This window comes from Schistocerca serialis, chromosome 1 (genome assembly GCF_023864345.2).
Source record: "Schistocerca serialis cubense isolate TAMUIC-IGC-003099 chromosome 1, iqSchSeri2.2, whole genome shotgun sequence".
Classification (NCBI taxonomy): domain Eukaryota; kingdom Metazoa; phylum Arthropoda; class Insecta; order Orthoptera; family Acrididae; genus Schistocerca; species Schistocerca serialis.
Genome location: NC_064638.1, coordinates 453,488,137 through 453,512,317, shown reverse-complemented (window position 1 = coordinate 453,512,317; position 24,181 = coordinate 453,488,137). Strand labels below are relative to the sequence as shown.

Here is a 24,181-nt window from a genome sequence, read left to right as displayed (position 1 = left end):
TGGGACTTCAAGAAGTGAGGGGCCAGGGACATCTGTTTCTGTAGAAGGTTGGGATGGTAATTATGGTCCACAAATGCCTCAGTGAGACCCTTGGTGTATTTCAAGAGAGATTGCTCATCACTACAGATGCAACGGCCATGATTGGCTAGGCTGTGCAGAAAGGATTTCTTGGTATGGAATCGATGGCAACTGTCAAAGTGAAGGTTTTGTTGGTGGTTGGTAGATCTGATATGCTTGGTGGTACTGATTTACCTATCTTTGAGGTCGAGTTCAATATCGAGGAAGGTGGCTTGGGTCGAGGAGGACCAGGTGTTGAGGTTCTGGAGGAATGTGGATAGTGTGGCCTCATCCTTGATCCAGATCAGGAAGATGACATTAGTGAATCTGAGCCAGGTAAGGGGTTTAGGAGTCTCAGTAGTTAGAAAGGATGTCTTCAGTTGGCCTATGAATAGGTTGGCATAGGATGGTACCATGCAGGTGCCTATTCCTGTACCTAGGATTTGTTTATAGGTGACCCCTTCAAAGGAAAAGTAATTGTGGGTGAGAATATAGTTGGTTATGGAAACTAGGAAGGAAGTTGCAGGTTTGGAATCTGTTTGGTGTAGGGAAAGGTCATGTTCAATAGAGGCAAGGCCATGGGCATCAGGGATCTTAGTGTAAAGGGTGGTGGCATCAATAATGACGAGCATGACACCATGTGGTAAAGGAACCGAAACTGTGGAGAGTCGGTGGAGGAAATGATAGGTATCTTTCATACAGGAGATTCATTGATAAATCATCATCATCTGGATCTAGGGTGAGGACAGCTTATACACATTTCTCCAAAACCTCAACACCTCTTCCCATTCAATTAACCTTGTCCTCCTCAACTCAACAAGCCACCTTCCTCAATGTTAACCTTCACCTCAAAGAGGCTATGTCAGTACCTTCATCTGTATCAAATCTACTAACCACCTGCAATACCTTCACTTTCACAGCTGCCATCCATTCCATACCAAGAAGTCCCTTCTATACAACCTAGCCAACCACGGCAATTGCATATGTAGTGACGAGCAGTCTCTCTCGAAATACACCAAGGGTCTCACTGAGGCCTTCGTGGACCATAATTACACTCCCAACCTTGTACGGAAACAGATCTCCCTGGCTCCCTATCTCCCAATGTCCTAGCGCTGGCCACAGATGAGCATTCCCCTCATGAATCAGTTCCACCGAGGACTGGAGCAACTAAATCATATTCTCCACCAGGGTTTCTGCTACTTCTCACCATGCTCTGAAAAGAGGAATGACCTACCCACTATGCTTCCCACTTCTCCCACTGTGGTATTCCACCACCCACCAAACATTCACAGTGTCCTCATCCATCCCTACACAACTCCCACTCCCAACCCCTTGCCTCATGACTCATATCTCGCAACTACTGTGTTGTGTTGTATGTGGGCATGACAACCAACAAGCAGTTTGTTTGCATGAATGGCCACCAACAAACTAGATCACACAGCTGCTAAGCACACTGCCCGGCACAACATTCTCCATTTTAATGGCTGCTTCACAGACTGTGCCATTTGGATCCTTCCTACCAATACCTGCTTTTCTGAATTGCATGGGTGAGACCTCTCCTTACAGTGTACCCTATGTTCCCTAACCCTCCTGGTCTCAACCTGCATTAGTCTTTGTCATGCACCCACTTATTTCCTTCTCTGTTTACACTACACTACACAGCCCACTATTCCATTAAGCACCCACATTCTCTTTACTTCTCTCTTTCACCACCGCCCCTACCCCCCCCCCCCCCTCCACCACCACTGCCCCCCCCCTCCATCTAACCTCCCGACAGCACCTAACTGTCCTACTATCTTGTCCCTGTATGCTCCCACAAGCAGCACTTTATTGTCATTGTCCCTCCCCCCTCCCCCTCCCTGTCCCAGCCTCCTCCTTACCCCCAACATCCAGAGAGCTTCTCCCATCAAGTGCTGCTGCTCAGAGTCTGGTCTTGATGGCCAGAGACTGTGGTCATGGGTGTGAGAGTTGCGTTTGCATGTGTGTGTGTGTGTGTGTGTGTGTGTGTGTGTGTGTTCTCTAATTCTGATAAAGGCATTTTTGACTGAAAGTTTACTTGATTGACAGTCCTTTTTGTTGTGCCTGTTTGCAACTCAGCATGTCTACTATATGGTGAGTAGTAATCTACCCTTTTTATAATATTGTCATTATTCCATCCTGGACATTCCATTGTTTAACTTTGTTCAGCAGTGTGACATTTATGCAACCACTTACTGTGCGACATGTTTTATTTAGCATGACATTTACTTTCTTTGTATTGCAGATCTGTTCCAGATTTGTAGGCATATTCGGCTGGAGAGAATTAAAGGCCATTAGCTGTTGTTTCAAGAACAGGAAAGTTTGCATCATGTTTGCCGTACACCAATTTTCTCAAGGCATTATTTCTTGCTGCCAATTTTTTGGGTGTATATTCACAATGGTTCTTTAAAGTGTTTAAATAATGTTATGACTTTGGCAATTACATGCTCTCCTGCGGCACCATAATTTTCAGTGACCAGAATCATCAATAATGTCCAATGGCTTATCCAACCTGTGTAGTAAAACAGTTCAAAATAGATGCTGGCAACTGATTCTCGGACATCAGTAACTTGTTAGCAAGAGGTTTCTACTTTATTACTTCCTGTAAGCATCATCAATTTAAAACTTCAACTAATTGTAGGACCCCAGAGTTGTTTTGCATCACATGCTGCAGCTATACACATTCTTGATGCTTCTTCATGCTTTCTAGTGTTATCTGCTCACCTTCCATTATGTTGTCTTCTTGGTCCTTTCATATCGTCTTAGCAATTCACCCAGCTGCTTGTTGAGCAACAATCAGGTTTTGAATGGTTTTCATACTGAAAATCCATGTGTCATTGATGTAAGTTTGATTATAAACCTTCCAATGTGTAAACATTGGCAGTTTAGTTTTGAAAACTCTAGTTACAACAAAATATTGCTATCTCCACACCTTTTATCATTTTCTGTTTATTTTTTTCCCCGTCTTTCCAGTGATTAGCTGTCCTAAATACAAAAGTTTTTCAAGTGGTTCTATCACTTCATTTTTAATTTATATAATATTCTTTTGATGGGCTGACCATATATAATTTTAGCTCTAGTGTATTTTAATTCCAAATTTCCTGTATTGACTACTTCTATTAGGTACCGAAGGATTTCTGACCTAGAGGCACACATGCAACACATATGAAAAGTGTGCAAAAGTGATTGAGTGCAGAAAGACACTATTTACTGCTAAACAAGTTTCAGATCAGATGATATAATTGTTTACAGGTATACATGTAATTGGACTTAAAGTACATTTTCCTGGGTTATATGTACATATTTATATCCTAAAAATGGGCATAGAGGCTGAAAGCTGCTGATTGCGTCAGATGTACATCTTGTGTATAACAAAGGAGAAATGAAACAATGGAAAGTCCCCGTTGGAATATCAAAAATGTTATGTAAAGGATAGATTGCTACTCATCGTGAAGATGACACAACTGAGTTGCAGACAGGCACAACATAAAGACTTACACACTGAGCTTACAGTCAAACCTTTCATCAGAAAGGGAAAGAAACACACTCACTCATTCACACAAACGAGCACACTTCACATGCACACGATCACTGTCTCCAGCACCTCCAGCCAGAAGGAAACTGTATCACATCGAGCAGAAGCAGCAATCCAAAGTGGGGCATGGTAATGGGAGGGATAGTAGGTTACAGTTGTGGGGAGTCAGTGTTGCCTCATGGAGCATGCACGGCCTAGGTGGTAGGACAAGAATGCTCTGTGCTGTCAGGATGCTCTGGGTTGGGAAGGGGGGCAGGGGCAGAAAAGGAGAGGAGCAGAGAAGGAGAGAAGACCAGTGAGTGTGTTGGCACACAGCAGTGCACAATGAGGGTGAGTGGACATTAATTAGGAGGAGGTGATAAGAAAGGGTGCAGAAACTGTTGAGCAGTAGCAAGTCTGCAATTTATTTACCTCTGCTGCTATCAGTTAATTTGCCTCTCAAATAGCAAAATTCATCTATATAATTTTCCCCATTCCCAAGCAAATTATTTCTGTAACACTTCAGGACGTGTCCTATCAATCTATTCCTTCTTCTACATTGAAGCGTCATAAATTCCTTTTCTCCCTGGTATGACTCAGTACATCTTCATTACTTACACATTCAGCCCATATAATCTTCATCAATCTTCTGTAGCACCACATTTTATAAGCTTCTATTTTCTTGCCTGTAATGTTTGTTGTCTGTGTCTCACTTCAATATATTGGTCCACTCAAGACAAATAGTTTCAGACAAGACTTTCTAACGCTTAAATTTATGTTTGACATTAACAAATTTCTTTTCTTCAAAAAAGGTTCTCCTCCAATATCAAGTCTGCATTTTATATCTCCTTTACCTCTGCTGCTGTCAGTTAATTTGCTTCCCAAACAGCAAAATTCATATATTATAAGGGGCGTTTAAAAAGAAATGAGCCAGAGGCGTAATTACAGAAACCAGTATCTATCTGTATGTTAGAAGTATTGACTCTGGCTGTTGAGACACTTGTCCCACCACAGTGGGCAGTAAATGGCCGCCTCATAAAATTCCCAGGGCTTCGACATTAACCAGTTCCACATGTACAGCTGGATTTCATTGTCCGAGGTGACTTGTTTGCCCCTCAGAGCCTTTTTAAGGGGACCAAAAATGGTGTATTCACAGGGAGAGAGGTCCTGACTGTATGGAGGGTGGCCGAGAACCTCCCATTTTAATTTCTGCAGGAGTACTGTGACCGTGTTGACTGTATGACGCTTTGCATTGTCATTGTCATGGAGTAACATGATCCCACAGGTGAGATTGCCTGGACATTTTGATTTGATCGCTTGGCGAAGGGTGGTCAAGGTTTGTGAGTAACGCTGGGCATTCACTGTTGTCTCATGCTGCAGGAAGTGAATCAGAAGGGGGCCATTTTGGTCAAAGAAGAATGTCAGCATAACATTTCCTGCACTCGTGTGGATAGCCTTGGCTTTTTCTCGTGGTAGTAATGACCCTGGATGCTTCCACTGGAGACTTCGTCGTTTTGATTCTGGTTCAAAGTGATGACACCATGAGTCATCTCTGTGGTGTCACCACCAGACACCACACTTGCTAGGTGGTAGCCTTTAAATCGGCCGCGGTCCGGTAGTATACGTCGGACCCGCGTGTCGCCACTGTCAGCGATTGCAGACCGAGCGCCGCCACATGGCAGGTCTAGAGAGACTTCCTAGCACTCGCCCCAGTTGTACAGCCGACTTTGCTAGCGATGGTTCACTGACAAATTACGCTCTCATTTGCCGAGACGATAGTTAGCATAGGCTTCAGCTACGTCATTTGCTACGACCTTGCAAGGCGCCATTATCAACTGCTATTTATCTTGTGATGCATGTACAGTCAGACCGATGTTCACCAATTATGGATTAAAGTTAAGTATTCCAGAAGCTACATACTATTTTTGATACTATAAAGACCTTGTCATTTTCCAGACCTCACGCCATCCTGCGTGAGCTTAAACGCGTGCCTTTCGGCTACCTCGTAGTGGCTTGGCTGTCTCGCCAAGTCACAACAATCTCCAGCCACCACTCATGCCAGGAATGCATTCCCTTCCAGAGCATAGTGCAGCAGATGAGCAAGACAGTGGGCCATTTGACATGCTTCCTGGTGTGGTTTTAGACTGCCCCCATTGGGCACACAGTTTGCGCATGTGTAATCGTTCCTTCATGGTGGTGTGAACACTTCTGATGCTGAATCTGACCATGGCAGCTATTGCTTTCACTATCATTCGGCGGTCCTGGGTAATGAGTGCATCCACCAGCTGGACGATTTCATTGGTAAACCAGTGTGGTGCTCTAGACCATGCATCATTAGATAACAGGACCCATCCTTCCCTGAAGCACTTGTGCCATGCCTTGATCTTTGCAAGGGACATGCATTGTTTGCCGTACACTTGTGACATTTGACGATGAATGTCCGTTCCTCCTACACCTTCCACTGTCGCAAAACACACAACACCTCTTTGCTCTTCTGTGGATGCCTCCGCATCACTGTTTGCAATTCAACTGGCAGTGCTGGACGACTGATGCATGCTGCTGCTAACTCTGTATAGTCACGTGACGTGCACGTGTGCCACCTAGCGACTGGCTGTGAACTTCCATGCTCTGGTCAGAACCACACATCATTGTACTTGCCATGATATTACCTTCCTGTCACTGGTTTGCACTTTCCAGACTCCAGCTTGTTTCTTTTTGAACATCCCTTATACTTTTAGTGTCATTCCTTAATTTAATTATCTTTGCATCACCTTACTTAAGATGATTGCATTCCATTATGCTGGTATTATTTTTATTTATCATCTTTATAACCTCTTTTTTTCAGTTCTGTCCATTCTATTCACCTCATCTACCAAGTCGTGTGCTCTCTCAAATACGATTACATACCATCGGCAAACTAAGTTTTCTTTTTATTTCTTTTTAATGTCTTTTCCAAATTTCTACCTGGTTTCCATTACTGCTTTCTCCGTGAACAAATTGAACAATATGGATTTTAGGCTACAAATCTGACTCTCTCCCTTCTGAGCTACTGCCTCCCTTTTACGTCCTCTGATCTTCTAACAGCAGCCTGGTTTCTGCATAAGTTTAAATAACCTTTCAACACCTGCATTAAATCACCAACAATTTCAAGATTTCAAATAGTGTATTGTTTCAAATTCACAAATTATAAATGTAGGTTTTCATGTAGGTTTACCTTTCTTCAATCTATAATCTATGATAAGTCATAAGGTTAGTATTGCCTAGTGTGTTCCTACTTCCTTTCCATTTTTCTGTAAATAATTCAATTAAGTATTTTGCGGTCATGACTTACAGCAATAATGCTTCAGTAATACTCACACCTGTCTTCTTTAATACTGGGATATTACATTCTTCTTGAAGGTTACGGGAATTTCGGCTGTATCATGTATCCTGCACAGCAGGTGGAACAGTATTGTCATTGTTGGATCTCCCAAGAGTCTTAAAAATTTTGAAGCAATGTCATCTATCCCATGTGTCTTGTTTGAACTTACGTCTCTCAGTGCCCTGTCAAATTCTTCTCAGAGTATCACATCCTCCATCTCATCTTCATCCACTTCCTTTTCCCATTCTGTGTGTGTGTGTGTGTGTGTGTGTGTGTGTGTGTGTGTGTGTGTGTGTGTGTGTGTGTGTGTGTGTGTGTGTGCGCGCGTGCGCGCGCGCGTGCGCGCGCGCGCGCGCGCGAGTAATTTTTTTTTATCAACCACATTTAATAAACTGAAAAAGCTTAGTTATTCTCTATTGCTAAACAGTCTATTTCATCTCCCCATGAAGGATGTTTAGTTTGGAATGAACAAAGGAAGGGTGTGGATGAATCTGTAAGTGTAAAAACGTGGTGATGTATAAGATATTAGTCAGCCTGCTTAGGAATCAAACTATTACCAACAAAAAATCAATACAAAGCTTCTGTAGCCTGAATTTCATATGCTGTTGCCTATCATACTGGCAAAATCACCTGACAAAAATGTATTCTACATTTATGTTTTATTCTATTCATAGATGGAATGATAAAAATACTGACAGGTTCCACTCACAGCAAGGGATTATAATTACAGGTATGATCTATAGGATATGTGAATAAATGTGGGTCTATGTCCTTTCTAATGGACAGTGCTTGTATCTTCATTATGATCATTTTTTTGGTGTGTTATATTCTATTAACACTTACTGTAATCCACGATTTTTCTCCTCTTCTGTCACTTCCACACTAGCCTCGTATTTTCCAGGGGCAAGAAAGTGGCAAAACTCGCCACTTCCATGGTTTAACTTCAAGGTAATTTTTTCACTTTCACTTCCTTTCTTGGAGATGAGGATATTTCTTGGGCCTCTTTCCGCAACACCAGTTGTTAAGTGGTGAGGTGTTATACTACCACAAACCTTGAAAGCAGAAGGATATAAATCTGCCAGCTGTGGTGTATTAGGCGTTATCTTGACAGGTGTATCCCGGAATTGCATATCACCTGTAAAATAAAATAAATAATGGGTAAAACTCTTATAGATGCTTGATTATTAAGGGCTAGTGAGACAAGCCCAATCCAGACCATCATACTTGACAAACAATTAAAAGTGTAACTAGTTTATATCACAACGAAAAAATGCAGATACAAATTGCATCTCTTTGGCTATATACCTTTGCAAATCTGCCTTAACTCTTAGACTTTCAGAGTCATCATCATTTTCTTCTAACGTTTCCAGCCCCTGGCTGGGTCTCTTGCGAACATAAGTTCTCGAACTTTTCCTGTTGTCAGACTTTGGAATAATATACCAAAACATCAGTCTTGCTTGTCAATGAGTTATTGCCTCTACTATTTGATGAGCTGTTGCTTTTACAACAAAATAACTTTACTACTGTCAGTGTTTTCCCATTTTCTATCGACCACATTTAATGAAATGTGGCAAAACTCACTACTTCCATGATTTATTTTCAAGACAACTGTACCACCTTCACTTTTTGTCTAGGAGACGTGGATATTTCTTGGGCCTCTTTCCACACACCAGGGGGAATGGCGTATTGTTTAGACCAGTAGACTGAAACAGGGGAGAGGGGGGGGGGGTTGATTTGTGGACAAGGAAGTGAAGAAATTCTCCATTACTACTCAAGTTTCTTTATTTAATTCTGTTGAATGCTGTTGATCTGATCGTGACCTTAACAATATCCTCTACGGAGTACAGTCTGCAGCCTGTTTCTGTTTGCATTCTGCTTGAAAGCACCAAAATTCAGACTAAGATTGATTGGTTGGTTGGTGGGGAGGAGACCAAACAGCGAGGTCATTGGTCCCATCAGATTAGGAAAGGATGGGGAAGGAAGTCGGCTGTGACCTTTCAAAGGAACCATCCTGGCATTTGCCTGAAGCGATTTAGGGAAATCACAGGAAACCTAAATCAGGATGGCCCAACGTGGGTTTGAGCTGTCACCCTCCTGAACATGAGTCGAGTGTACTAACCACTATGCCACCTCGCTCAGTCAATCAGATTAATTATGAATAATTATTGGAAGATTCCAGTATGATAGTGGGCTTTCATGGAAAACAATGAAGGCCCATGATGGTGGGTCTACATATTAATGTGCATACGCTAATTTACAATAAGTTTCTTCAGATTCAGCACAACCTAGAAGATGAATCACTTATGATATTGACTACGAGATAGTCTAAAGTTTACATGAGAAGATGTAGGTATGCCCAGCAGGCAAAGAAAGACATTTCTGGTGTTTCCAGTGCGATCTTGTACTGCATTGCTCATGCATGAAAACTGTTTTTTCTCTATTGTCTACTCTTCATTCAATCACTATAAAATTCTGTACCTTCGTGTGTGAGATCAATTTTGGGGGAAAAAAAAAATGAAATAAAAAATCTTTAGCCAATTCCTCTGATCACTTCATATGGAAAAATTGCATCTTGTAAAAAAAAATGATGTATTGGGGACATAATAACTATGGATTATATTTTTTTCAGGAAGATATTCCTGCACATAGTTCCTTATAAAAATGAATGTCATATATGACAGTGGTAAAGTCACAATATGATTTCCCTTACTGTGAGGTGATCATCTGAAGTAACATTATGTTCATCCAATTTTTATTAGATCCCGGAGATGACAAATGCAGAGAAACATCAGTGCATTAAGTTTGACAACTTAGAACATACCTTAGCACATAATTTAAAAGAATTCAGTGACTGTGTTAAAAAGACAGTTCACTGGAAAAAAAAAAAAAAAAAAACTGTAAAATTACAAAGAGACAAAATAGCTGGCCACTGCTTTCCTTCTGCATACAAAATTTCAAGTATTGCCAATAATTCATTTAAAAGTAGGAATACCATTACCTAGCTTTCACGATTGGTAGTTCCTTCTTCAGAGAGGAAGTCTGTGCTACTGCAATAGGTGACTATCAGGCAAGCAACACTGAATTGGCAGGTTGTACCCAGAAGCAGTATCTTCTTAAGGGGAGGTTTACTATATTTTGGTTAAAAAAATCAATTTTTTTAAAAATTTCATTGTTGGACCTGTAAAAGTGTTTAGAATCCACCCCTGAAGCACACGTGTGGCAAGTGCGACTAAAATGCCACGAAAACCCGGGAGAGACCGTCAATCGATTGAGAGGCCAAGGAAATTCAAAGGGAACCAGCACACGGCTGAACATGAGACTACGTTCGCGAGCACATCCGTGAAAAAGCTGAAATTCACCGACTACAATGACATTGAGATTGATCCTGGATTTTCCTACACGATGCTGGACTTTTTGGCATCCTTCGGCTTTTTATCGACTTCCATGTGGAAGGCAGGTAGTAACTGATCGTTTACTACCTGCCTTCTGCATGGAACATGCCTATCTCACCACTGACTACTAATGTTAGACACATACGGTGGCTGTCAACAAGTATGGGCCTGAAGATGATGATGTAACAACATCGAAACTAGTCGCCAATAAAACCAACACCTTAATACAGCTGGAGGAATTTTGTCATTTTTTAACAAAGGTCTTTCTGGTCTTAACTCATGAGCTGTGGGACAAACTTGGCAGCAACATGATGCATTCAAAGATGCTGTGTCAGGATTTCATGACATGATTTAACTGATATGGAACATTCTTCTGCAATATCTTGGACAGTCAGGTTTTCTTGAGTTTCACATAAAATTTAATGCAGACGCATTGTTCCTCTAACTCTGCCAGCTCAAAATTTGCAAACTGTGTGAACAATAACTAACATTCATACAACAATGAAACTTCCAGCAGTTACATTAACCACACGAGTGTGCTAGGATGTCAACCACATTTTGCTTCAAAACACCATTGGCATGAAATTACAAATGTTCCGAAACTTTTTGAACAGACCTCGTAATCCAGTGGAATACAATAATGTTACTATGACTGTCACCCGATAACTGAAACAAGACAGTACAAATAAAGAAGACCATCCCCAGAACCCAACAGTTTTGACATCCGGAAAAGGGCCACTACAAGGATGGTCAACTTTTTGGTTCTATTGTTGTTTTAGCGTTCATAATGACGCTGCCTGACACCAAAGAGGATTTTATTCAAGCTGACACTAGCTGTGGAAGGCTACACACTCATATAAAACAGTCATTGATTATAAGAAACCAGACCTGCAGAATTTTGCTTTGCAGCTTGAGTAATATAAATACTCACATCATTCACTGAGATTTGTTCACATTCGAATTTTATTGGCAAACTGTACTAAAAGAAAAAGGAAAAAGAAACAAGAAAATGAACTCTCAAAACTAATTACAGATGTGCAAAAACATTACTGGTGGTTCTAGATTAACAGGAAAATAATTACACTTCACACTGTGTCAACCTGTCAAGATGTACATCCCTACAGAAAGTAGAGTAAGTGAATAAGTGATTTTACTCTTAATTTGGACAAAAGCTACATTATACTTTGGGCCCTTTTCATATTTTCTGGTCTTGATCCAACAGCTTTAGTTCCTTGAAGTATGAATGCTAAAAAAATGACAGTTCTCTTTTACCCATACTTTGGCAGCACTTTGGAACTGACAATTTAGATGTCCAATATGAAAGTTCTGTTGTTCATAAAGTAAAGTCCATAATCAGGTGGCTCAATGAAATACATATGAATAAAACTAAATGGGTATGCTCCAGTCCTCATTCCATCCCCACTGAGATTACTGTGGACATGTTACAATGCCGTCTGACAACCAGACCCACTTCTTCGTAATAAGTGCTCATGGTCAGTCACATAAAACCAATTTGAAATGTACTATAACAACTAGATTTTAACTGTGGAGCTATCTGTAAACTCACTTGCAACAACCTGGAGTTTGTATGTTCCTGCCTGCATGTTTTCTAAGTGATATGACCCATCCGATTTCGTAACACTTCTGATGGACCCATCCAAAAGTATAGTAGCTCCCTCTATGCCTTTACCATCTGGTCCAAGCAAAAGCTTTCCACTTACACTGAAACCTTTAACCTGCAAAAAATAGAAAAAGGTTTTTATGAAACTATACATTGCACATGCTTGTGGACACACACACACACACACACACACACACACACACACACACACACACACACACACACAGAGAGAGAGAGAGAGAGAGAGAGAGAGAGAAAGGTGCAGGGTGCAGTGTAAATAAACCTCCCTCCAACGCTTCTGGTTCTTGTCTTGCTCATTTATCTTTGAACAACTAACACCTTGAATTTAGAGGCCTTAAGAATCTTTTTCTCTCAGTTGTCATGTGAGCATCCTTCTCTTGGTCTCCTTTCTGCAACATTTTGATGGAAGCATGCCAGAGGGGTCATGAGGGGAGCAAGCCTCTTTACATATCTGTACCACTTCAATCGTTTCAGTTCAAAAGTCTCCAGCAGGCTTCTTCCTAATCCTAACAAAATTAGATTTCCTTGTTCCATAAAATATCTATTTTTGTTTTCTTTAGACAAATACAGAGGAACTTCTTATTTGATGCCTGAAGATAGTTCTTACATGTTTTAGCAAATACTGCTACTTCTAGTCCAAATGTTAGCATGGCTTTGAAATATGTTCTGTAAAGGAAATTCCTAGAAGTTTGTTGAAATATTCAGAGTACCTAACATACCGTATGGTAGATCTTAGAAATTTTTTGTATTCTGTTTCCAATTTATTGATATACAGTGCAGCTAAAAAGTACTACAAGTTGTCCACTATACGAGGGCCGTTCAATAAGTAATGCAACACATATTTTTTCTCGGCCAATTTTGGTTGAAAAAACCGGAAATTTCTTGTAGAATATTTTCAAACATTCCCACTTCGTCTCGTATAGTTTCATTGACTTCCGACAGGTGGCAGCGCTGTACGGAGCTGTTAAAATGGCGTCTGTAACGGATGTGCGTTGCAAACAATGGGCAGTGATCGATTTTCTTTTGGCGGAAAACCAGGGCATCTCAGATATTCATAGGCGCTTGCAGAATGTCTACGATGATCTGGCAGTGGACAAAAGCACGGTGAGTCGTTGGGCAAAGTGTGTGTCATCATCGCCGCAAGGTCAAGCAAGACTGTCTGATCTCCCGCGTGCGGGCCGGCCGTGCACAGCTGTGACTCCTGCAATGGCTGAGCGTGCGAACACACTCGTTCGAGATGATTGACGGATCACCATCAAACAACTCGGTGCTCAACTTGACATCTCTGTTGGTAGTGCTGTCACAATTGTTCACCAGTTGGGAAATTCAAAGGTTTGTTCCCGCTGGGTCCCTCGTTGTCTAACCGAACACCATAAAGAGCAAAGGAGAACCATCTGTGCGGAATTGCTTGCTGGTCATGTGGCTGAGGGTGACAATTTCTTGTCAAAGATTGTTACAGGCGATGAAACATGGGTTCATCATTTCGAACCTGAAACAAAACGGCAATCAATGGAGTGGCGCCACACCCACTCCCCTACCAAGAAAAAGTTTAAAGCCATACCCTCAGCCGGTAAAGTCATGGTTACAGTCTTGTGGGACGCTGAAGGGGTTATTCTGTTTGATGTCCTTCCCCATGGTCAAACGATCAACTCTGAAGTGTATTGTGCTACTCTTCAGAAATTGAAGAAATGACTTCAGCGTGTTCGTAGGCACAAAAATCTGAACGAACTTCTCCTTCTTCATGACAACGCAAGACCTCACACAAGTCTTCACACCCGAGAGGAGCTCACAAAACTTCAGTGGACTGTTCTTCCTCATGCACCCTACAGCCCCGATCTCGCACCGTCAGATTTCCATATGTTTGGCCCAATGAAGGACGCAATCCGTGCGAGGCACTACGCGGATGATGAAGAAGTTATTGATGCAGTACGACGTTGGCTCCGACATCGACCAGTGGAATGGTACCATGCAGGCATACAGGCCCACATTTCAAGGTGGCGTAAGGCCGTAGCATTGAATGGAGATTATGTTGAAAAATAGTGTTGTGTAGCTAAAAGATTGGGGAATAACCTGGTGTATTTCAATGCTGAATAAAACAACCCCTGTTTCAGAAAAAAAATGTGTTGCATTACTTATTGAACTGCCCTCGTATATATTTCCTCATCTTCAATTTTTAGATGGACTCCTGGAGATTTCCTCCTTAACAGCAAACTTAATGTAGTATTTTTTCCTGATTTAGTATACATTTTCATGAATTCTTCCAGAGAAAAATCTAGTTTGGTTTGACCTCAACTTCTATCTTGCTACAAACCAATACACTATCAGCAAAAACTAAGGCTAGTTGCTGAGTCTTTTTTCTCTTCTCCTTCTTCTTCTTCTTTCCCCCACTTCTTAAATTTTGAAAGACTCCCCCCGCCATGAACCATGGACCTTGCCGTTGGTGAGGAGACTTGCATGCCCCAGCAATACAGATAGCTGTATTATAGGTGCAACCACAACAGAAGGGTATCTGTTGAGAGGCCAGAGAAACATATGGTTCCTGAAGAGAGGCAGCAGCCTTTTCAGTAGTTGCAGGGGCAATAGTCTTTATAATTGACTGATCTGGCCTTGTAACATTAACCAAAACAGCCATGCTGTGCTGTTACTGCTAACAGCTAAAAGCAAGGGAAAACTACAGCCATAATTTTTCCCGAGGGCATGCAGTTTTACTGTATGGTTAAATGATGATGGCACCCTCTTGGGTAAAATATTCTTCAGGTAAAATATTCCCCCATTCGGATCTCTGGGCGGAGAAAGAAAACTGGCGTTCTACAGATCGGAGCGTGGAATGTCAGATCTTTTAATCAGACAGGTAGGTTAGAAAATTTAAAAAGGGAAAGGAATACATTAAAGATAGATATAATCAGAAGTAGTGAAGTTCAGTGGCATGAGAAACAAGACTTCTGGTCAAGTGAATAAAGGGTTATTATAAATACAAAATCAAATAGGGGTGATGCAGGAGTAGGAGTGCGGATAAGCTACTATGAACAGCATACTGACCGCATTATTGTAGCCAAGACAGACACGAAGTCCACGCCTACCACAGTAGTACAAGTTTATATGCCAACTACCTCTGCAGATGATGAAGAGATTGAAGAATGATGCAATAAAAGAAATTGTTCAGATAGTTAAGGGAGAGACAAATTTAATAGTCATGGGGGACTGGAATTCGATAGTAGGGAAAGGAAGAGAAGGAAAAGTAGTAGATGAATATGGATTGGGGGTAAGGAATGAAAGAGGAAACCACCTCATAGGATTTTGCACAGAGCATAACTTAATCATAGCTAAAACTTGGTTTAAGAATCATGAAAGAAGGCTGTATACGTAGAAGAGGCCTAGAGACACTAGAAGATTTCAGATAGATAAAATAATGGTAAGACAGAGATTTAGGAAGCAGGTTATAAATTGTAAGACATTTCCAGGGGCAGATGTGGACTCTGACCACAATTTATTGGTTATGAACAGTAGATTAACAGAAGAAACTGCTGGATAAACTGGAGGAACCAGAGGTTGTAGAGAGTTTCAGAGACAGCATTAGGTAACAGTTGACAAGATCAGGAGAAAAAAATACAGTAGAAGAAGAATCAGTAGCTTTGAGAGAGGAAATAGTGAAGGCAGCAGAGGATCAAGTACATAAAAAGACAATGGCTAGTACAAATCCTTGGGTAACAGAAGAGAGATTGAATTTAATTGATGAAAGAAGAAAATATAAAAATGCAGTGAATGAAACAGGTGAAAAGGAAGACACTCATCTCAGAAATAGATATTACCTGCAGGAAAATTAAAAAGACTATTGGAGAAAAGAGAACCACCTATATGAATATCACGAGCTCAGATGGAAAACCAGTCCTAAGCAAAGAAGGGAAAGCAGAAAGGTGAAAGGAGTATATAGAGGGTCTATACAAGAGCGATGTACTTGAGGACAATATTATGGAAATAGGAAAGGACATACATGAAGATGAAATGGAAGATACGATATTGCATGAAGAATTTGAGAGAGCACTGAAAGACCTAAGTCAAGAAAAGGCCCTGGGAGTAGACAACATTCCTTAAGAACTACTGATAGCCTCAGGAGAGCCAGCTATGACAAAACTCTACCACCTGCTGAACAAGATGTACGAGACAGGCAAAACACCCTCAGACTATAAGAATATAATAATTCCAATCCCAAAGAAACCACATGTTGACATATGTAAAAATTATTGAACTATCACTTTAATAAGTCATGGCTGCAAAATAGTAACATAAATTCTTTACAGACGAATGGAAAAACTGGTAGAAGCTGATCCCAGGGAAGATCAGTTTGGATTTCGAAGAAATGTTGGAACACATGAGACAATACTGACCCTGTGACTTATCTTAAAAGATAGATTAAGGAAAGGTAAACCTACAATTCTAGCATTTGTAGACTTAAAGAAAGCTTATGAAAATGTTAACTGGAATACTCTCTTTCAAATTCTGAAGGTGGCTGGGAGTCAAATACAGGGAGCGAAAGGCTATTTACAATTTCTACAGAAACCAGATAGCAGTTATAAGAGTCGAGGGGCATGAAAGGGAAGCAGTGGTTGAGAAGAGAGTAAGACAGGGCTGTAGCCTATCTCCGATGTTATTCAATCTGGATACTGAGTAAGCATTTGGAGTAGGAATTAAAATCCATGGAGAGAGAGAGAGAGAGAGAGAGAGAGAGAGAGAGAGAGAGAGAGAGAAACCTTTGAGGTTTGCCGATAGCATTGTAATTCTTTCAGAGGCAGTAAAGGACCTGGAAGAGCAGTTGAGCGGAATGGACAGTGTCTCGAGAGGTGGATATAAGATGAACATCAACAAAAGCAAAATGAGAATAATGGAATATAGCCGAATTAAATCAAGTGATGCTGAGAGAATTAGATAAGGAAATGAGACACTTAAAGTAGTAGATGAGTTTTTCTATTTGGGGAGCAAAATAACTGATGATCGTCGAAGTAGAGAGAGGATATAAAATGTAGGCTTACAATGGCAAGGAAAGCTTTTCTGAAGAAGAGAAATTTGCTAACAATGAGTATAGATTTAAGTGTCAGAAAGTCTTTTCTGAAAGTATTTGTATGGAGTGTAGCCATGTATGGAAGCGAAACATGGACGATAAATAGTTTAGACAGGAATAGAATAGAAGCTTTCGAAATGTGCTACAAAAGAATGATGAAGATTAGATGGGTAGATCACATAACTAATGGGGAGGTACTGAATAGAATTGGGGAGAAGATAAATTTGTGGTACAACTTGACTAGAAGAAGGGATCAGTTGGTAGGACACATTCTGGGGCATCAAAGGATCACCAATTTAGTATTGGAGGTAAGCACGGAGGGTAAAAATCGTAGAGGGAGACCAAGAGATGAAGACACTAAGCAGATTCAGAAGAATGTAAGTTGCAGTAGTTATCTTGAGATGAAGAGGCTTGCACAGGATAGGGTAGCATGGAGAGCTGCATCAAACCAGTCTCTGGACTGAAGACCACAACAACAACAACAACAACAATAACAACAACAAATTATGAAACAAAGAAGAAGTAGTGGTGAACAAATTTCTTGTTGGACTCCATTGTGTTTCAAAACAACCTCACCCAATATTTTCAACATGTACACAGCTCTAGGTGTTATGAGGAACTTTCTTGTGCCTCAGATACTCACTCACATGCCTGCCTGGTACATGGTCACAGAAAAAAAAAGAGGTGAATACTCACTACTCAAGATCTAAAATACATTCCTACTATTCCAGTGTAAATTCAAATGACTTTTTTTATTGTGTCCTGATTCATACATTTTTAGGCCCTAGGTTAAAGAGTTACAACACTGTGATTCTTCTTTTTGTCACTCATTTCCTGCTTCCAGTCATGAGTGAGTACTGCATTTTCTTTCAAAATTTGTTAAAAATTCTGTACAGCTTTTGATGTCTGATCTCTGTAAGTACTTTGTTCATTTCTAGATTGACTTAATCTGATCTATCAGACTTCTTGTTTTATGCTGTAGGTACTGTCTCCTCCACTTCCAATCAAGTGAAATTATCTGCCATTACACTATCAGAATTGTGAAGTTCATCAGCAACAGAAGAGTAATCTCCAAAACAATTTATGAAAGTATGAAAATATCTTTGTAACTCCTGAAATATTTGGGTCATGTCACTTGTCGTCTCATCACTAGAGATTTGCATAACAGTTTGTTAACCCATGTATGATAGTAGAGCTAAAAAATACAGTATCAAATCAAGGAACAACTAAAATATGTTTCACTACATCAGCAGATTTGAGTTTTATACAAAGGGTACTCACTTTTAAATTTATCTACCCTTTTTTCGATTTGGCAGCACTAATCCAAGAGGAAAATAAGCAAAAATGGAGTCAATGTGTAGATGCACTTTTCCAGAAGCTTGTTTTGCCATGTTGTGCACTCTGAAATATGTATCTTTCATTGTGTTGACTTGAAGGAAAAGGTGCAACCATTTTTTTCCCCACTCAGTGCTGTCTTGTGTAATTATGTTTTGGGGCAATGCAACTAAGGTACATAAAGTACACATTAATGAAATTGGATAGGTAAAAAAATCTGCTCACCAAGTGACAGTAGGAGAATACATAAATAATAAAAGGTTTTACATAAGCCAGCTTTCAGAGCCAGTGGCTCCTGCTTCCAGCAGAAGGGTTGAAGGGACAGAACAGGAGTGAAGGAAAAGGACTGGAGAGGTTTAGGAAAAGAGGTGGAGTTCAGAGAAGTTACCTAGAACTCCAGGTTGGGGGAGACTTAATGGGCAGGATGGAAAGGAAGGACTCATTGCAGGGGCTGCACTGGAGAAGATCTGAAAACCTGAGAGCTTAAAGGTGGAAAACAGGGTAATATGCAAGACAGAGATTAGTGCTAAAATATCATGCACAAGTTAATAAGAGTGAAAAGCTAAGTGAATTGTATGTAACAGAGGTGGGATGGGGACAGCGAAAGATGCAGAAAACTAAAATGGAGTGAAGAATGGAGTACTTACTGAGAAGAAGTGTTGAGACAGAAGAAATTAATGTAAATTATGGCCAGGCAGGTGGTGAGAACCAATGGCATGTTGTAGTGCTAGTTTCCACCTGCAGAGTTTTGAGAAACTGGTGTCTGGGGTAAGAATCCATACGGCTTATGTGGTGAAACAGGCACCGAGGTCATGACCGTCATATTGTAGAGCACGCTCTGCAACAGGATGTTGCGTGTTGCCAGCATACACCCTCTGCCTATGCCCATTCATCCTAGTTGATAACTTGGCGGTAGTCATGCTGATGTAAAAGGCTGAACAGTGCTTACATAACAGCTGGTATGTGACAAGCATCATTTCATAGGTGGCTCTCCCTTTGATAGTATATGTTTTGGCAGTTACAAGGCTGGTATAGGTGGTGGTAGGAGGGTGCATAGGGCAAGACTTACAGCGGATATGGTCACAGGGTAGGAGCCATAGAGTAGGCAGATGGTTGCAGAAGGAGCGTATGGTCCAACAAGGATATTGCGGATACTGGATGGGGTGACGAAAAGCTGTTCTGGGAGTGCTGGGTAAAATCTCAGACAGAATGAATCTCATATCAGATTATGATATTTGGAAGCCATGGTCCTGTCGAAGTAGCTAATTAATACATTTAATACCAGGATAATAGTGAGTGACAAGTGATGTGCTCCGAAGTTGTTTCCTGGAGGGATCAGCAGTACCAGGATTGGATGTGATGGCCTGGGAAATCTGCTTCTAAACTAGATTTGTGGGGTAACTATAGCCAGTGAAGGCTAAGGTGAGAAGGGTGGTATATTGCTGTAAAGACTCTGTATCCGAACAAACATGTTTTGTCTCGAATGTCAAACCTAAATGGGAGGTAATGTCTGAGATGGAAAGGATGGTACCTGTCAAAATGTACTTACTGTTGTCTGTTAGTAGGTTTAATGCGAACAGAAATGTGTAGCTGGCCTTCGGAGAGGATGAGATCAACATCAAAGAAAGTGGCAAGGGATTCAAAACAGGACCATGCGAAATTTAAATGGGAGAATGTATTTAGAGATTCCAGAAATTCTAATAGGTCAACCTCACAATGAGTCCATAAGGCAATGATGTCCTAAATGTATTTAAACCAAACCGGGCTGTGAAGGCTTATGGATATCAGAAATGCCCCCTCAAAGCGACCCATGAAAAGATTGGTATAGGAAAGAGCCACCCTGGTCCCCACGGCCACACCTCTGATCTGTCTGCCCCTCAAAGTTGAAGCACTTGTTGTTAAGTATGAAGTTGATTAACATGAGCAGGAAGGACGTCACAGGTGTGAGATCAGGTGGGCACTGACTGTGGAAATGTTCAGCAGCAGACAGACCATGAACATGGGCGATGTCGGAACAGAGGGAGGTAGCATCAATGGTGACAAGCAAGGTGTATGGTGGGAGTGAGACAGGCACATATTTCAGACGATCTAGGAAATGGTTGGTGTCTTTAATATAGAAGGGAAATCTTTGTACTATGGGTTGCAGGTGTTGATCATGCCCTGTAATGAGATCCATTCTGTCTGAGATTTTATCCACCACAGCTAGCATAGTTTTTTGTTGCCCTCCCAAACTCTGTCATATTCTTGTCAGACCCTACGCTCCTTCTGTAACATCTTCCTACATTACGCCTCCTACCCCTGTGATCATCCCCGTTGTACGACTTGCCCTATGCATCCTCTGAACACCAACTATACCAGCCTTGTAACTAGCAAAACATATACTATCAAAGGGAGAGCCATCTGTAAAATGGCACATGTCATATACCAGCTGTTATGTAAACACTGTTCAGCCATTTACATCAGCATGAGCACCACTAGGTTATCAGCTAGGATGAATGGGCATAAGCAGAGGGTGTACCTCGATAACACACAATATCATGTTGCAGAGCATGCTAGTCATGACCTCAAGTGCCTGTTTCAGGACGGGTGCCATCTGGGTTCTTCCCCCAGACACAGATTTCTCAGAACTCTGGAGGCGGGAGCTAGCACTACAAAATGCCGTTGGTTCTCACCACCCACCTGGCATTAATTTACATTAATTTCTTTGTCTCAGCATTTCTACACAGTAAGCATTATTTTCTTCATTCTGTTTTAGTTTTCTACATCTTTGACTTTCTGACCTGTCCAACTTTCCTGCCATCCCCGTCCCACCTCTGTTCCACACAATGCACCTATCTTTTCAGTCTTATTAACTCATGCACAATGTTTTAGCAGTAAATTCTGTCTTTAATATTACCATGTCTTCCACCTTTAAGCTCTTGGGTTTTCCTATCTCATCTGGTGCAATCCTCAACAATCAATCTTTCCTTCTCATCCCATCCAATAAGTCTCCCCTGACTTGAGGTTTTGGAAGATATTTTTCAAACTCTACCCCTTTTCCTAAACCTCTCTAGTCCTTTTACTTCAGCCCTCTTCCTTCCCCTTCAACCCTTCTGCCAGAAGAAGGTGCCACTGACTCCAAAAGTCTGCATCCATAAAACCATTTTTTAAGCGTGTGCTCTCCCGTCGCCCTTGTCTACCTAATTAAATTATGTTGACAAAAAGAACATATTAAGCTATTCAATGACAATTAGTGATAATTGTGCAGCAAAATGAAGAGAACCAAAAATTTTGTGGACTCCTAATTAAACATACAATAATACTTGGACTTCTTATACTCATTTTCTCGTACATTAGCTCTTTAATGTTATTTGTGTTTAGTAATGGAAACCAGTTTCATCTTAACTGAAATTTTCACTACCATAATATAAGACGTGAAAATAATTTTCTAGTACATGTTGCATCTCTGTCTAGGGTTTGGAGTGGGGGTCTACATTCTGGTGCAGAGGTATTTTAGAAGTAGTCACACAATGAGTACACAGGAAATAATAAATGGAAACAAAAATTAGATAAAACACTTTAGAAAACACATCTATGGGCAAACCCCTACACATAAGAAAGAACTGGTTCATGAGGTATATCCTGACAGTATTATGAAAAGGATAGTTTGTACTCATCACATAGTGGAGCACAACAGATAGGCACAACAGCCAGACAGTCGGAAAGTAAGTTTTCGGTCAGCAAGACGTTCATCAGAATTAGTCAACACACACACACACACACACACACACACACACACACACACACACACACACACACACAAAATATGGAAATCATATACACATGAGTAATGACTAAGGACTCTGGCTGCTGAGGTCAAACTGCGAGCAACAGCGCATGATGGAAGAAGCAACCAGGTGGTGGAAATAAGCAAGAGTCTGGGAGAGGGTGGAGGAGGCATAGCAGGGTAGGGGTGGGAGACGATAAAGTGCTGCCTGTGGGAGCATACAGGGATGAGTTGGGGAGTGGGTAGGACAGTTGGGTGCAGTCATGAAGTTAGATGGAGGGCAGGGGGAGCTGTGGGGGAGGGGGAGGGTAACAAAAGAAGGAGAGAAGCAGAAAGACTGTGGGTGCATTTGCGGAACAAAGGTCTGTGTTGTGATGGAATGGGAACAGGGAAAGGGCTAGATGAGTAAGGACCATAACTAACGAAGGTTGAGGCCAGGAGGGTTACAGGAATGTTGGATATCTTGCAGTGAGAGTTCCCACACATGCAATTCAGAAAAGCTGGTGTTGGTGGGAAAGATCCTGATGGCACAAGCTGTGAAGCAGTCATTGAAATGAAGAACATTGTCCTGGGTGGCAAGGTCTACAGTTGAGTGGCCCAACTGTTTCTTGGCCACAGTTTGTTGGTGGCCATTCATGCAGACAGACAGCTTGTTGGTTATCATGCCCACATTGAATGCAGCACAGTGGTTGCAGCGTAGATTGTAGATCACATTACTGGTTTCACAGGTAGCCTTTCCTTTGATGGGATAGGTGATGCTAGTGACCAGAGTGGAGTAGGCTGTGGTGGGATGATGTTTGGGACAGGTCTTGCAGGTTTATTACAGAGATATGAGCCGTGAAAGGTTGGGAGCAGGGGTTGAGTAGAGATGGGTGAGGACATGTTGTAGGTTCAGTGGGTGGTGAAATACTGCTATGTCAGGGGTGGGAAGGATAGTGGGTAGGATATTCCTCATTTCAGGGCATGACGAAAAACAGCCGAAATCCTGGCGGAGAATGTGATTCAGTTGCTCCAGTTCTAGGTGGTACTGAGGGAATACTCCTCTGTAGCTGGACGTTGAGACTTTGGGTACTGGTGAGTGGCTGGAGAGCTAAGGCATGGAAGGCTTGTTTTTGTTCAAGGCTAGGAGAGTAATTACAGTCTGTGAAGGCCTCAGTGAGATGCTTGGTATATTTCGAGCGGGATCACTCGTCACTACAAAGGCAATGGTCACAAGTGATTAGGCTATATGGAATGACTTCTTGATATGGAATGGATAGTGGAAGTATTGCTGGTGGTTGGTAGGTTTGGTATGGATGGAGGACTGATGTAGCCATCTTTGAGGTGGAGGTCACATCGAGGAAGGTGGCTTGTTGTGTTGAGTAAGATCAGGTGGAGTGAATGGGCGAGGTGTTGAGGTTCTGGGGGAATGTGGATAGGATGTCCTCACCCTCAATCCAGAACATGAAGATCTCACCAGAGAATCTGAATCAGGTGAGGGTTTTGTGATTCTGGATGTTTTTACATGTACATCTACATCTATTTTCTGCAAGCACTTGTAAGGCGCATGGCAGAGAGTATGTTCCTTTGTACCTGTTATTAGGGTTTCTTCCTGTTCCATTCATGTATGGAGTGTGGGAAGAATAATTGTCTGAATGGCTCTTTGCTTGCAGTAATTATTCTAACTTTATCCTCACGATCCCTGTGGGAGCGATTTGTAGGGGCTTGTAGTGTATCCCTAGAGTAATCATTTAGGAAGGATTCCTCTAGATAGCCCATAAACAGGTTGGCTTAGGATGGTGCCATGCAGATACCTATAGCTGCAACCCAGATTTGTTTGTAGGTGATGCCTTTGAAAAAGAAGATCCTGGGTTTCTGGAATGGCATAAGTCTCCAGCCTCTCCTCAAATCCTTCACCCCATCCTAGAACCTCTCCCCAAAATCCCTCTCTCTCCTCATCTCTACCATTCTACATGCTTCCCAGGGTCCATAAACCCAGCCACCATGGACGCCCCATTACAGCCGGTTACAGAGTTCCCAGTGAGAGAATCACTGCTCTCA

The 24,181-nt window shown here is 41.5% G+C and overlaps 1 protein-coding gene across 1 annotated transcript in view; it reads right to left on the bottom strand.

Moving 5' to 3' along the window:
- LOC126473173 (nodal modulator 3) overlaps nt 1–24,181 on the bottom strand; it is a 159,476-nt gene that overhangs the window by 76,139 nt on the left and 59,156 nt on the right. The window contains exons 6-7 of the mRNA XM_050100059.1: nt 11,910–12,078; nt 7,794–8,085 (exon numbers count right to left, since the gene is read on the bottom strand). Coding sequence (XP_049956016.1) covers nt 7,794–8,085; nt 11,910–12,078 — 461 coding nt within the window. The remainder of the gene's footprint in view (nt 1–7,793; nt 8,086–11,909; nt 12,079–24,181) is intronic.